The sequence below is a fragment of the Gopherus flavomarginatus genome, chromosome 6 (assembly GCF_025201925.1).
Source record: "Gopherus flavomarginatus isolate rGopFla2 chromosome 6, rGopFla2.mat.asm, whole genome shotgun sequence".
Taxonomy (NCBI): Eukaryota; Metazoa; Chordata; order Testudines; family Testudinidae; genus Gopherus; species Gopherus flavomarginatus.
The window spans coordinates 90,331,876-90,348,135 of record NC_066622.1 but is presented as its reverse complement, the minus strand read 5'-3'; the positions used below and the strand labels follow the sequence as shown (position 1 = coordinate 90,348,135).

Sequence of the window (16,260 nt, the reverse complement as noted above, 5' to 3'; positions counted from 1 at the left end):
AGGTCCGCCGAAGCTGCTGGACCAGCGGACCCTCTGCAGGCAAGCCGCCGAAGGTAGCCTGCCTGCCGCCCTTGTGTCGCCGGCAGAGCGCCCCCCGTGGCTTGCTGCCCCAAGCATGCGCTTGGCGTGCTGGGTCCTGGAGCCACCCCTGTGGGCGCATACTTCCACATAGCAATTCATCTGGTGCACAGGTGCTTTCTGAACTTCTTGGTCAACCATGAACACTACCAGTTTACGGCCCTTCCCTTCGGCCTTTCAGTTGCCTCCCAGGTGTTCACCAAGTGCATGTCGGTCATGGCTGCTTTCCTCCATCAATGGCAGGTGCAAGTATATCCCTACCTCGATGACTGGCTACCTTGGGACTGCACCAAAGAGCAAGTGTACTCCCAGCTCCACCTGGTGAGGTGTACGTTCAAATGGCTGGGTCTCCTCCTCAACATGGAGAAGTCAACCCTAGAACCGACTCAAAGGATAGAATTCATTGGGGCAGTGCTGGACTCTGTTAAGGCTTGGGCCCTGCTGCCGGAGTCCCATTTCGGAGCTATCGCAGGCATCATTCAGGGCCTTCAGCAATTCCTGACCTTGACAGCAAGAGGCTGCATGAGTCTCCTCCATATGGCGTCTTGCATGTAGTGTCTCAGCATGCCAGGTTCTGACTCAGACCATTGTAGGCATGGCTCGCCTCAGCCTACTGTCCTGGGTGAGACAGCTTGAATTCAGTGGTCATGGTACTGGAACATATCCTCTCCTCCCTTCGCTGGTGGTTCGACCCCTGAGCAGTGTTCAGGGAAGTCCTTCTTTTCCCTGGTTATGGACACATCAGCTCTAGGATTGGGGGCACATCTGGAGGACCTCCAGACCCCATGCCTGTGGTCACAGAATGAGCTCTTCCTCCATATCAACATCAGGAAGCTAATGGCAGTGCTCTTGGCTTGCCAAGCCTTCCGGGTCCAACTGCTGTGTGGCAGGTCTAATGGACAGCACCACAGCCATATTTTACATCAACAAGCAAAGGGGGGCCCATTCCTCCCCCCTCTGCCAGGAAGCCATTCGACTGTGGGAGTTCTTCATAGCCCACTCCATTCACCTCATAGCATTCTTTCTTCCAGGGATCCAGAACACGCTGACAGATCACTTCACACAAGTGGTCTCTCCGACCGGATGTCATTCACCCCATCTTCCAAAGGTTTTCCCCAGGTCGACCTGTTTGCCACCTAATGCAACAGCTTTCTGCTCCTTCCGGGCTCACAGCCCGGGCTCCCTCACGGACATGTTCCTGCTGCCCTGCCACAGACAACACCACAGCCATGTTTTACATCAACAAGCAAAGGGGGGCCTGTTCCTCCCCGCAACTGCCAGGTCACCTGGTCTTTCCTCTGTTCCCTTTCCCTGTTTCCTCTGTTCGCCTTTCCTCTGTTCCCTCTTGTGCACAAAGTCCTGCTCAAAATCCGCAGGGAGAGGGGAGAGGTGATCCTGATAGCTCCAGCATGGCCTCACCAGCACCGGTACACCATGGTTCTGGAGCTCTCAGTGGACGTACTGGTCACGTTGCCTCTCCCTTCTGACTTACTCACTCAGGACCACAGTCGCCTCCGTCCTCCTGACCTACAGTCCCTCCACCTCACAGCTTGGAAGCTACATGGCTGAACCGCATGGGCTTCTGTGATCGGACCAAGTAAGACAGGTCGTACAGGGCAGCAGGAAGCCCTCTACTAGAGCCACATATCTGGCGAAGTGGAAAATATTTTCATGTTGGTGTGACCAGCACTGCACACCCCCCATCCAGGCGCCGATACCCCTCATTTTTGAGTACCTCCTGCAGCTGAAACAGCAAGGCCTGGTGGCATCCTCCTTAAGGGTTCACCTTGCTGCCATCTCGACGTTCCATCCGGGTGTGTCTGGCTGCTCTGTCTTCGCCAACCCTATGGTTGGTTGCTTTCGCAAAGGCTTGGACCATCTATACTCTCAGATCCCTCAGCCTATCCCTGCATGGGTTCTTAACCTGGCCCTTTCGAGGCTCATGGGGCCCCCGTTTGAGCCACTGGCCACGTGCTTCCTCCTGTATCTCTCCTGGAAGATGGCTTTCCTGGTTGCTATTACGTCCGCAAGATGTGTTTCTGAGCTGAAGGCCCTCACCTTGGAACCACCTTCCACAGTCTTCCACAGGGATAATGTGCAACTCAAACTGCACCCGGTCTTCTTCTCCAAGGTGATGTCAAGCTTTCACACCAGCCAGGACATTTTCCTGCCTGTCTTTTTCCCGAAACCTCATGCTGGTCCCTGAGAGCAGCGGCTGCATTCCCTCGATGTCTGCAGAGCCCTAGATTTTTACATTAAGCACACTAAGCCGTTCAGGAAATCAACTCAGCTATTGGTAGCAGTGGCAGACCGGATGAAAGGCCTCCCAGTCTCCTGTAAAAGAATATCCTCCTGGATCAAGTCCTGCATCTGCACTTGCTATGAGCCGACTCCAGCTCTTACCCCACACTCCACTAGGGCCCAGGCCTCATCGTCAGAGTCCCTGGCCCAAAAGCTGATCCAAGAAATCTGCAGGCTAGCGACTTGGTCCTGGGTGCATACCTTCACCTCACATTATGCCATCGCCCTGCATGCCAGGGACGACGTGGCTTTTGGTAGAGCGGGGCTACAATCAGCACTGCTTAACTCCGACCCCACTGCCTAGGTAAGGCTTGAGAGTAACCTAATTGGAATCGATAAGAGCAATCATTCGAAGAGGAAAAAACAGTTACTCATCTTTTGTAACTGTTGTTCTTCAAGATGTGTTGCTCATATCCATTCCAAACCTGCCCCCATTCCCCTCTGTCAGAGTAGCTGACAAGAAGGAATTGAGGGACGCTGGCTCAGTAGGATCATATATTGAGTGCCATGGAGGCGCCTCTCCAGGGGGCTCCATAGCCAACCCAACTGATGCTGCTAGGGGAAGAACTTTCCGACGGCGCGCGCACACCTAATTGGAATGGATATGAGCAACACATCTCAAAGAACAACAGTTAAAAAAGGTGAGTAACTTTTTTTCATTTACAACACAGAATACAAAGTGTACATTACTCACTTTATATTTATTTTTACTACAAATATTGCACTGTAAAAAGCAAAAGAAATAGTATTTTTCAGTTCACCTAGTACAAGTACTGTAGTGCAATCTCTTTCATGAAAGTTGAACTTACAAATGTAGAATTATGTACAAAAAATAACTGCACTCAAAAATAAAACAATGTAAAACTTTAGAGACTGAGTCCAATCAGTCCTAGTTCTTGTTCAGCCAATTGTTCAGACAAACAAGTTTGTTTACATTTGTGGGAGATAATGCTGCCCACTTCTTGTTTACAATGTTACCTAAAAATGAGAACAGGCATTTGCAAGGCATGGCTGTAGCCGGCATCGCAAGATATTTACATGCCATATGTGGTAAAGATTCATATTTCCTTCATGCTTCGACCACCATTCCAGAGGACATTGCATCCATGCTGATGATGGGGTTTGCTCGATAATGATCCAGAGCAGAGCAGAGCAACGTATGTTCATTTTCATCATCTGAGTCAGATGCTACCAGCAGAAGACTTATTTTCTTTTTTAGTGGTTTGGGTTCTGTAGTTTCTGCACTTAAGTGTTGCTCTTTTAAGACTTGTGAAAGCATGTTCCACACCTCGTCCCTCTCAGATTTTGGAAGGCACTTCAGATTCTTAAACCTTGGGTCGAGTACTGTAGCTATCTTTAGAAATCTCGCATCGGTACCTTCTTTGCAATTTTTCAAATCTGCAGTGAAAGTGTTCTTAAAATGAATAACATGTGCTGGGTCATCATTGGAGACTGCTGTAATATGAAATATATGGGTAAAATACAGAGCAGGAGACATACAATTCTCTCCCAAGGAGTTCAGTCACAAATTTAATTAACACATTGTTTTTTTTAACGAGCGGCATCAGCATGGAAGCATGTCTTCTGGAATGAATGGTGGCCAAAGCCTGAAGAGACATATGTAAATTTAGCATATCTGTAAATATCTTGCAATGCCATCTACGAAAAGTGCCATGCAAATGCCTGTTCTCACTTTAATGTAACATCGTAAATAAGAAGTGGGCAACATTATCTCCCTTAAATGTAAACAAACTTGTTTCTCTTAGTGATTGGTTGAACAAGAAGTAGAACTGATTGGACTTGTAGGGTATAAGGTTTTAAATTGTTTTGATCTTTGAGTTAACTGTGATTAATTGACAACCCTAAAAAAAATTAAAACCACAGAGGTGGAGGTATTTGTTACAGGCCATTTAAAAACCCCATTGGGGTCCACAAAGCTGACCTAACACTAGTTTGTAAAATCTTGTTTTTGAAGTACATACATTGTGGTGATGAGGCAGTGATCTGGTTGAAGAGGCTTTATACTCCCTTCACATATATACTTTGGGCAGTAATTTCTGTATAAGTGTTTGGAACCAGCCAGTCAAACAAAGTCATTTTATAAACTGATTGATACCATGTAAATTGACTGTATATGACCAGACTGCGATCAACTCTTGCATGAGAATGTGGGAGAAGGGGAAGCACAAGAACTGATTACAACAGTAGTTTCTGTGAGGAGGGGCTGCTCAGTCCTTTCTCTGGGGAGCAAATCACCCTGAAGGGGGCAAGAGGACATGAAGCCATGGCCCTGCCCCTCGAACACCAGCCCATAGACCATGGCAAGTGTGCCAGAGAGAGCAATCTGTGCCATCCAAATGGATAGTGCAGAGCCCACATTCACCAAGCAGCCCTAGGAGAGACTGAGCCTCAGCACAATCACTCTCAATCCTTGTGATCCTGCTGGGGCAGGGCAGCTCCACACTGTCCCCTACACAGGTCTGTGTTTGAAACATCTAGCCCACCAGCATTGTAGCAATCTGCTTCTTGTTAGAAAGCTACATATAAATCTTTGGTGTGATAGAAAGAAGACGTAAATATTTACCTTTCCTCCTTGCAGCATCCATTTCTCCATATATTTTCAAAGCCATGGGTTCTGTTTGGATGGGCTGGTTAGGGGATTTTACAGGATGCAAATGATACCAGAAACCAGAAGGAATATTTTGTTTTTTGAAATATATTGAAATAAAACTAACTAAATTTGCTTCTGGTGTTTTGAAATTGGCTCCTCGTTTGCTGACTGACTTAGTCGTTCGTGTTATTCCTTTGAAACAATAAAGGGTAACCTTAGACTTCTGGCTTGAACCATAAAGAATGGCAGAATGTGTCAACAGGGGCCTGATCCTGATCAAACAGGAACATTTCTGCTAACAATTTTGGGATTTATATTCAAATAGTTGATAGGCCCAGAATACTTTAATGTTTAGGCTGTTTTATATATAAATGTCTATAATTCAAAATTCTGGATACCCAGCTGAATAATATAGAGAGGGGCAGCTGGGTGATCTTAGTTCCCTCTTCTGAACATACAAAAATGTGGGAGCACCAAATGCAGTCAAAAAGTGGTGCATTTAAAGGTGATTGTGGGAAATTCTCTTCCACACAGTGCATGAACAACCATTGGAACTCACAGCGACAATATATTACTGAAGTATTATATTTTTATCTTTTATATTTTCTTATAAAAATGGGCATATTTAGTCTTTGGAAAAGAAGATTGAGGGGGAACCTGATAACAATTTTAAAATATATTAAGAGCTGTTATAAAGAGGATGGTGATCAATTGCTCTCCATGTCCAAAGGACAAGAAGTAATTTACTTAATCTGTTGCAAGGATGATTTAGGTTAGATATTAGGAAAAAACTTTGTAACTATAAGGATAATTAAGCAGTGGAATAGGTTACCAAGGTAGGTTGTGGAATCCCCATCATTGGAAATTTTTATGAATAGATGGATCAAACACTTGTCATGGGTGGGTCTAGATTGACTTGGTCCTGCTCCAGTGCAAGGGGCTGAACTAGATGACCTGTTGAGGTCCCTTCCAGCCCTATGTTTCTATGAGCCTATTACTGGTATCACCCACAATATGCTATGTGTTGTGCAAATACAAAAGAAAGTACGGCCCCATCCCCAAAAGGCTTGCAGTCTGAAACAAACAAGGGATAATTGTAAGGGGTATAAATGGGAATCCACAATTGGTTTAAATAGAAGGAAGAATCATAAGGATGTAATATCTCATACTTCAAGTTATAGAGCAGTGACTAACCGCATTCCTATAGAAAGTACTTCAAGTCGTGAGCTAATGAAGTTACCAAAGGAAAGGCTGTTAAGAGAAATAAGAAGGGGCATGTATATGTTATATGCTTTTATAGCTGTTTAGCTTATTGTGATCTGATTTTCTGATTGTGATATGTGTATGTCACATCCTGTAAAATATTCTTATAAGACATGGTGTCACACTGAGAACTAGGAATTTCCATAATGAATCAGACCTGTCATTCATATAATCCCAGTATCCTACCTCTGGCAATACTTGCTTCAGAGGAAGGTGCAAGGCACCCTGCAGTAGGCACTTTAGAGCAGAGCTGCACTATTTTAGGACATTTTAAAAGGAGTTTTAGATTTTGTGCTGAAGCAAATGTCTTCAATAGTTCCCTGATTTGCTATTCTATCTGAAAAACAAAGAGAGAAAGTTATAGAAGATCAAACAACTAAAAATCCACAGATAAGATAGCAGCTGATGTGAGTTGACTAAGGAATTCAGACATTTCATTTGCTATCTGTGCTGTTTGCTGGTACCAGAGTTTTAGCATTAATAAACTACAGCAAAGCTGCACATGTTATGAGGCTTTATTTTTATCTCCAGATTCTCGTGTCAAGTACAAACAACTCAGGTTTCACTTGCCTCATTATGTATTGTCACTAGAAACCATAACTGAAAACGTTGCTTGAGCTTTATTCTCTCATCAATTCATGTTCATAACTGCCATGAATGTATTTTATTGATGGGAGAAGAGGCCACTAGCATGACACAGCTGGGCAGGATTTATTCACTGCTGGCCCAGTCCTTAGCTGAAGTCAATTGGAGACATTCCATTGACTTCAATGAGCATTGGATCAGGTCCTAAACTGTTCCTGAAATAGACTTAAATAACATATTATCCTAAACTATTCAGGAATCAGGACTAAGGCTACTGACAGATAGCAGAGCCTGGAATCCACCTACTCCCTCACAAATAAACAGTTCAGATAGCAGAATGGCACTTTTAATTTCTGAATGGAAAGATTATATAGCTGCTTTAAATTTTTCCCCTAGGTGAAATCACTGACTCTTCATCCATCTCCTTTTTTTAACTTACCTCCCATCATATCCTCTACACCTGCCTCCTAGCTAAAGAAAGCTAAATATAAATGCCAAATCTGCATTCATTAATCCAGTTTATGAACTGGCTGAATAGGTCACTAGAGAATGACTCTCAAAGGGGATGTGCACATGTTGCTTCTCCAGTTGAACCAGCCCAGGAAAGAGGAACTGAACTTAGATCATTCACAAGCTAGAGTGTTTCAGTAGACCTTTTAGTTTCCTTAGGTTTTGCTCACCTCACTATCTTGAGTGCAGATGTGCAATATCATCTTTTTAAAATCTTCTATGCTGTTGGTCAGGAATTTGAGGCATTTGACCTAGATGCATTTTTGACCAATAGCATGGTCTTTTTCTATTATTGCAAACAAATGGAACATATGTATAAATATTTCAGAGTGAAAGTAACCTTTGTTATGTCACAGCTCTCATATATGCATTTTAGACCTGATCCTGCACTATTTGAGTTAATAGGAGTTTGGCAAAGATGGTGCAAGATTGGACTCAATGTGACTCTGTGGTTTATAAAAAATCTTTTATTTTTGAGTTAATCATGATCATTTTGTCAATACAAAGGGCTCTGCTATGGGTTTATTGATAACAGAATCAGAAATAAATGCAGTATTTTCTTCTCTGTCAGGTAATATAGTTATAAGTTACCATAAAGAGAAAAGATTGTATATTTATTGTTTTACCTTTGTTTTCACAGAGATCCCCCAGACTCTCTTGTAGTGTATCTGAGAATCAGGCTCTAAATATGTTTTTCACTATTCTGGCACTATATCAGGCCTTAAATTGGGCATGTTACATTTACATTCACCTACAGGCCATTGCCCAGAATGGTGTTAAGTGGCTTTGAGGTAAATGAGATTCATACCCTTAATTTTGTCAAGTATCAGAGGGGTAGCTGTGTTAGTCTGGATCTGTAAAAGCAGCGAAGAGTCCTGTGGCACCTTATAGACTAACAGATGTAATGGAGCATGAGCTTTCATGGGTGCACCCACGAAAGCTCATGCTCTGTTAGATCTATTAGTCTATAAGGTACCACAGGACTCTTGCTGCTTTTACATACCCTTAATTCTATTTTTTTTCCTGACTTTTTATATACTCTCCCGATTTCTTCACACATACATAAAGAAGGTGTTTTCTCTTCCAGTTCAATCATGTTATGAGTATAGTCAATTGTTCTGTCCTAACAGCACTTGGACTGGGTGGAGGGTATTGAGATTCCTTCTTTTGACCTGGCAGTACACTCATCACAGCAGGTGGGAAAGGTTTTATATTGCCTCACATTACCTGGGTTATACTTTCACTGGACAGGTGAAGGATATTTTCTCTTCAGGCCTGATAGACTCAAGTGCTAGTTTTAACTGGAAGATGAAGGTCTCTTTTTTTATGTCCCTCTCACCTCACTGACATCTTTCCTTTTGGGAAGAGGAGGGAAGGAGGAAGAATATCTTAATGATTCCTACACTTTCATTTCCTCTGTCCTCTCTGCCAGGCAGCTTTCCCCCCCTGAAGGCTAACAGTTCCCTCCAGTGGTTGGCTATTGTGATATATTCACCCATTATTATATCCACTGTCTTCAACGCCCAGCTCCAAAATAAATGGAATTAATTATTTTAAAATGTAACCCTGAGTTGCATTCATTAGCTTCACAAGTGATCACACAGTTATATCATCTAAGTCTTCACTCTTCCCTCCCACGCCCTCCCCCTGTCCCATATTCTTCTTGGGGTGATCTTATCTTAACGCTGAGCCCAATCTTCCAGCAGTACCAAACATAGCACTTACTACCAGGTATGGTACCATGGAAGCCAATGGATTAGATTCTTGACCTCACTAATTCCCCTTTGTATTGATCCAGCACCACAAAGGAGACTTAATGCTGTCCTAAATGGGCAGTTAAGGATTCCCTCAGCATGGGGAAATTCTTGGCTGAAATAGAGGGCATGCTGGGGGCTGGATGAAGTATGTCAGAGCATGCTGCACTCCAGTGATCCCTGCTGGCATAGTGGCCTCAGAGGGTTGTTAAAATCTGGTGCAATTTAGAAATGTTTTGAGGCTGCTCTAAGTTACAGTGGCTGAACCAGGACTGGGGGGATGAACAGGAAGCATACCTTTGCCTTCTCCATTTCATGAACTCCAAGCACTGTCCCAGCACATCTGAGGACTCAGCCCAATGAGACTATGCCCAGCAATAAGGATTAGTCCCAGTACTAAGTGTTTGCAGACTCAGGCTCTTATATTCTAAACTTACTGAGACAGAGACTCAATCTTTGTCTGTTTTATAAAGCACCATGTACGTCTATGGCACTATATATCACCAATAAATAACAGAATAATTCTTTTGAGTTTGGGTGCATCTTATAATAATTAGCTGATTTAAATATAGATATTGATTTCCTTGGCATTGTGCTATATATGCTTACTTTTAGGCCTTCAGGCTAAGGCAAAGTGTACTATTGATTTAACATCTGAGACATTCTTTTCTTGGGAGCTGTATTCTGCCCTGGCAGGTTAATTGACTTGATGCTCTAATGATCTATAATACTGTACAGCAATGTAATTTAGCTGTGTGCTAATGTTAATGTGATCGTTCCGGTACAAAATAGCCAAGGTATAGGTTAACAGTGAAGCATTAGGTAAGTCAAAGGCATAGCGTGCTGTTGTAGGAGCTCAACATACTAATCAAGTACAAGTTAGCTTGTCACATTCTGTAAATATTGGTTTTTGTGCTGGTGTTCTAGTCATTCCACTCACCTGCTATTTTGAGAAAACACATACTGAGCAGTCTATTGGCTGGGTTGTGCAAATCTACCATACCGTAGCTCTTCAATGCACTGAGTGCATCTCTGGTATATAAAGCCATGGGACAGATGCTCTCAGTACAACTTAACTGTTCTTGCTCAGTCATCAGGAAGTTGGTTTTATACAGCCAGCTGTTGCTGTTATCCCCAGAACAGAGATGATCATATTCTTTAAAATTATATTCATCTTACTATTGAGGCTACATTCTCAAATTAAATCTCTTTATGTTCACTTGAGTGTATATGATTAAGGCTATGATTGTGGCACAGAGATCAGTGTTCACAGTAATTGGGAGTTTAAATAAAGTCCATGACCCCATAGGGGGTCTGGGCTCCAGTCCCTACTCCAGGTGTTTGTGACCTGGCCCAGTCTCTGTCTATGGAGAGAAGGGGGTGCCCCAATGTGATTGGCACTCTGACTACATGGGCCATTTCACACCTGGAGCAGGAAGCTGCGAGGTGGAGCTGCTGCTGCAGGTTGAGTGTGGGGCAGGCTTGCTGTCTGACTCCTACCCACTCCCACCTCCTCCCTTTCCCTAACTTATCATTTTTCCTCACACCTCTGCCATGAAATTTATTAACAGTTTCCATGACAAAATCATAGCCCTATAACTGATTGAATATACACACTATGTGGACTTCCTAGACTGTGATATAGAGAACCCACCAAAACACAAAGAAACATCTGAGCTGCATGTAGTTTAAAAGTGTCTGTGAATGTGTTATATAATTGTCCTCAATGCGTAGCAAAGTGGCACACTATTGTTCTGCTAAACATGATTCAGAAACAAAAATTAAAATGCATACAAATATTTACTTTACAGTCTGACGTGAAGTGTAACTATCACAGTATTTACCAGAGCAGGTTGGTTAGAGGTGACTGCTATGGGGTTGTACCTTGTCGAACCCTAGATGTCTGTAGAATTTACAGGTAATGCTCAGTAATGAATGTTTACGAGCACATTGTTGCTTTTGAAATAGGACAGATTGCTAGGAATCTGTTTTGTCTTATGATCATTTTTTTGCCAAGTGAAGCTCAGAAAAAGCTTTGTGGAGTATGGGTCTTTAGTACAGTGGTTCACCTGTGTAGATGAATACATAGTCTTTCTAGTCTTCTAACCTCCTAGGGAAACAAAGCTTTATTTGTCTCAGCAGTGGTTGTAAAGTACTCTTAGTTCATTCTGTGAATGAATTGCAATGCTGAGGTAATAAAGGAGAATCATCTGAAAGTTTACTTTATATGCTTTATCTCCTACAGAATGATATCACTCCATTACATGTTGCATCGAAGAGAGGAAATGCTAATATGGTCAAACTCTTACTTGATCGAGGAGCTAAAATCGATGCCAAAACAAGGGTAAGATTAAATGTGAATGATCTGGATGATATTATTTACAGGTTTATCCTTTTGGCATGCATGTTTGCAAACAAACGAAAACATTCACTTACTTGGCAAACTTTGAGAGTACAGAATTATCTTTAGTTTTTATACAATCATTGCAAGTGGGCACTAGTGTTTTACCTCTCATTCAAATAATATTCTGAACACCTTGTTACATTAAAGCTCAGAGCTAACTTCCATGCGGGCAGAGCAATGCCTGTCTTATCTCTGGTATCTCATGAAGGCTACTTCTAGGTGGATCATTTGGAGGCATGAATAATTACACCTACCAATGAGTGAACTCTGAAAGTGTCGTGTTCTATTCAGTTTATAGATGCACCCCAGAATTTGAGTGGTGGAGGAACCCCATCTCCTGTAACTTTCCCACCCCACATAACTGCAATGGCATAGCTTCTCCCTGTGCTCGCAGAACTCTTGAGGGAGACTTCTCAGATCTCTTCTGTTGCCTGCAAAAATCTTTGTTGGGGGTTATAGAAGTCTTCTCCCCACACTTTACATAGAAATCTCCCCTTATCCCCATGGGTGAATGTGCTAGATTAACATCCCTGAAGCATGGAATTTTTCTTTTATCGAACATGTAAAGTGCAGACACAGTATTGTCCATTTGTCTCACCTCTGCCCTGGAGGGGCTACCTCATAGATAGAGTAGTTTGTCTTCATGTCCCATTCAGAGTTTAGCTGTTTTGCTGAAATTGCCAGCAAGGGTGCCAGAAGTGGCAGTAGTTTTCGCGAGGTAGACACCTGTCCACCAAGGATATAGACTGATCTAGGACATCAGAGCATTTAGGTATATACCACTGAACAGCGATCCAGTGATAATCATTGTATTTAAAAATTGATTGAGGCAGGTGCTTGGGTAATGTATTTATTCAACTAGCAAGAAGTAATTTACAGAGTAAACTTAGAACTGATGCTGCTGCAGTCTTGCCTGGCTGTGTTCTCTGCCTCACTCTCTGCAGTTGCTTGTTTATGTGTATGAGAGAGGATCTCTGAGAGTGAACAGGAAGTGTGGCAACAGCGTGACCTGCAAGATGTTTGAAAACTGTACTCTTCCTTGTCCACCATTCCTCTGATTCCTCACTGAAAAAATTCAAACCAGTACAGTGGTTTAACTTAAGAACATCTTTTGTATAGTTATTACAGTATCAACAGCTTTCAATTAGTTTTTGTATTTTTTAACAGTCTTCCATATCTACTGCAAAGTGTGTTTAGGCACATTCATGTCTTTAGCTGACTGTTCATTCTGTCACATATTCAGAAACAGGATCAATTCATTATGTTTTTGTTCTTCTTGGATATCTGCTCTCACTTCAGTATTCTTTTCTATATGTTTGTTTTCTTTCTCAGTTGCATTTTCAGTTACTGTTAGCAGATGTTTGTTGTTTCTTTGTAAAATGTTTCCACTTTCTCTGATCAGTGAATATGAATGAGGTGATATTTCTTTAATTGGTATAGCTTGTTCTGGTTCATGTCCATCTCATCATATTCTACCAGAGTCTTAGTTGTTGGGTTTTTTTTTTTTGTAACTGTGGTAAATGTTATGTGTCTCTGTTATAATTGTGTATCTGTTTTATCTAATCTCTTCGCCCAGATCACAGGAATTATTTATCATCCTTTGGTTATATCTCATGCCTGGTAATTGAATATGTGTGTACATCAGTTATATAGAAGTTTTGCTGGTAATTTCTCACATAGCAGCTTTTTAGGTGTGGGGTACTAAATATGGATTTTTACTTGCAATGATTACTGTTTTGAGCAAGTTATTCTTTATACAGTCTCCACATTCTGTTTATTTGTTAGCTTTTTGTGACGAGTCACATGTCATATGTTGAAATTCATGTTTTACCAATGTCCTACAATTCCCTTTTCTTGAGCTGTAGTCCATTGTCACAGTCCTTGGATTCATGACATGCAAACATAGATTTACTGTATCTAGTCATAATTGTAAGTGTGATGTCCTCAAAGGTCACCACTGTATGATCAGATGGTCACGTTTTTCGAGGGCAAACAAATTCCTTCGTACTTTATCCCGTAGAACTGCGGATTGTTCATTTGATATTGTAAGTTCTTTCCTAACTGTAGGCATCTCAGTACTTACAGTTACTCACTGTTCAACTATGGCTAAAATACTACTTCTCCAGCACTTCCTTTTTGCTTCATCACAGCAAAGTGCCCATCATGTATCTTTCCAATATTTCTTCTCGTCACTGTGGAAATTATTTTTTGAAACTTCTATGAGTGCTTAGGAAAATGCAGGTGGGAAGTGTGATTTCTTCATCAATTACCTTTAGTTTGTGTTATGGTTTGCAGTGTTTTATCCTTAGCAGTCTATAAGGCACAGGATGATTTTATCATGTTCACATGTACTGATACTGCTTGTTCCATGCCTTCTGCTTGTGTGTCAACAAGTGGAACATATGCTCTTGACAGCATATCAACAATTACGAGGTGCCCTCCTTGTTGGAATTCCAGAGTCACGTCATATACTTTTGTACTCAAAAATAATCACGTGGAGATATTTTCTTGTGCATTGCAGCCAGTAGTTAATGCTTTTTTTTCCTCTGAAGCTATGACCATTGAGAAAATCATTAATTTTTGTATAGCCACATGTATATTTTTTTTAATCACTTTTATTTTCTCTGCCATAGTTTTAGTAGCTTATACTGCAAGCAGCTACTCATTCCCTTAGTGCTGTAGCAGTCTAGCTCCCTGCCCTGCTTCTGAAGTATTTGTGAGAAGTTGATCTCTTTCAGTAGGTCAAAAATTGCAGAACTGGTTTTGAAGTCACTACATAGCCTCAGATTCTCTTCCATGCTCTGCCATCCAGACCATTCTGTGTCTTTATGAAAGTATTTTCTCATGGAAGAGATGAACACATAGATGACTACGAATTTACTAATGGGTCAGCATAGCTTGCAGTCTCTGAATTCCGTTTTGTATCTTCAGGTCTCTGTAGGTTCCTTAGAATCATCACCCAGGACAATACCTTTTATGGTCAATTTCCTTCCCTAAGTACTGGTTTATTTGAAATTGACACTTGGCCTTGTTTAATTTAAGGTTACTTCTTGAAGTTTCCAGTAGTCACTATAATCATCACTGACACTCATAAGTGATTCTGCCCCAGACTGTTATGCAATCAGGGTAGATTTTCTCTCCTCCAACACCTTCCTGCGTGCAGTGAAATATTTCCAGTGCTGAACATACTGTCAAAGGCAATTGCAAGAAAGGTGCCAAATGATGCATTGATTGTGAGTGCAAGTCTTGGAGCTTTCTGTGTCCAAAATGCATCTAATATGCTGAAGAAATTGGTTCCCGAAATCTCAGCAAATATTTCATTCCTTGTGAGCAAGTGGAAATGTTTTCTCTTAACTCTAGTTTTCAGCTTCGGAGTCATTCTCAAAATTTGAGTGCGTTCCCTTTTTATTGTATAATTACTGAGGAGTGAACTGAGCTTGTCAAGTCCTCTGTTCCGTGAATAATGCCATCTACTGTCATATTTGGCAGCTCTTCCTCTGGTCTCTCTTTGTATGGCAAGTACAACAATCTTTTCTTCATAGTCTGGTAACTGTATTGTGTACCAGGGGATACCCCTTTCCTATGAACCATTCTCCATCTGATTACTTTTATTAGCCATTCTTTTGCCTTTGTAATGTCTTTCTTTACTGTGCTTATGAACAATTTCCCCCCTTCTGTTGAGGAAGCTGCACATTCCAGCCTTACGCCAGACATTTTCCTGTTTTGTCTGCACATTTTTGCAAAGCAGTTGGACTTACTAGTTTCCACATTTGCCCAAATACTGGACATATCTTTTCTGTATATCTATTTTTACTAAACAAATGATTACTTAGTCGTTTGTTCTGTGCATCTGTCCATGGCTTTTATTTACATTTCTCTTTATTCCACTCCTTGGCATATGACTGACTCTTGCCTTCTTTAAGCACCAGATCCACACATCTGAGTAGCTTTTCTCACACCTTTTTATTGTTGAACCCTCAAATGAGTTGGGCTTGAATGAGAGCATCTTTTAATATTCCATAGTCACAAGACTGGGTTTTTAATTTTAATTTGGTGGCAGTCTCTCTTGTTTCATCTTCTCTGGAAAATATAACTTTCATAAGTAACATTTTTTCTAGGAATACAGTGATTCTCCAACTTTTTCATCCCTTCTTTAGAGCTTTCTTCCTCACCCTTCTCCTGATTCTTAGAATGAAATGCATTGTATGTATATCCAGTGCATCTATACCAGTCGGTGTCAAAAACAGTGCTTTTTTGTGTCTGTTCGTCTTTTATTTTAATAGCCTCTTTAACTTTCAAATACAGTTCAAATAGCTGTTTAAACCTTTTCCAGGGTTCATCAGCTATCCCCATAACTTTTAAGATGGTGAGAGATTAACACTTTGAGGTCACACATGCTAGTCAGCAGCCACTTTAATCTGACCCTTCTTCCTTGTTGTAGCTAGCATCATTTTCATAAAACACTTGAAACCTGGTGGTTGTTTTCCTAGATTCTCCTGTGCCCCATGCCTTTCTCTTCTAGTACCATGTTGTATTTCAGCAATAACTGACAGATTTTTAGGGTCATTTATTTAGTTAACTAACAACCAGGGGTGTGATAGTAACTTCCTCTGCCCCTTTCCTTTTTCCTGTTCCTAACCACTCCTGAGTCTCAGAGTATGTCTACACTGCACAGCTAACCTGGGCTCTTACCTGGGTTTTGGCCCTAACCCCTGTATTAGCACACAGAAAAACCTCTGAGTTGGGTTTAGAAG

The 16,260-nt window shown here is 41.7% G+C and overlaps 1 protein-coding gene across 16 annotated transcripts in view; it reads left to right on the top strand.

Moving 5' to 3' along the window:
• ANK3 (ankyrin 3) overlaps window positions 1-16,260 on the top strand; it is a 437,823-nt gene that overhangs the window by 257,093 nt on the left and 164,470 nt on the right. For all 16 annotated transcript variants that reach the window (XM_050958262.1, XM_050958273.1, XM_050958270.1 and 13 more), the window contains one exon: window positions 11,348-11,446. In XM_050958262.1, the coding sequence (XP_050814219.1) occupies window positions 11,348-11,446 (99 nt within the window). The remainder of the gene's footprint in view (window positions 1-11,347; window positions 11,447-16,260) is intronic.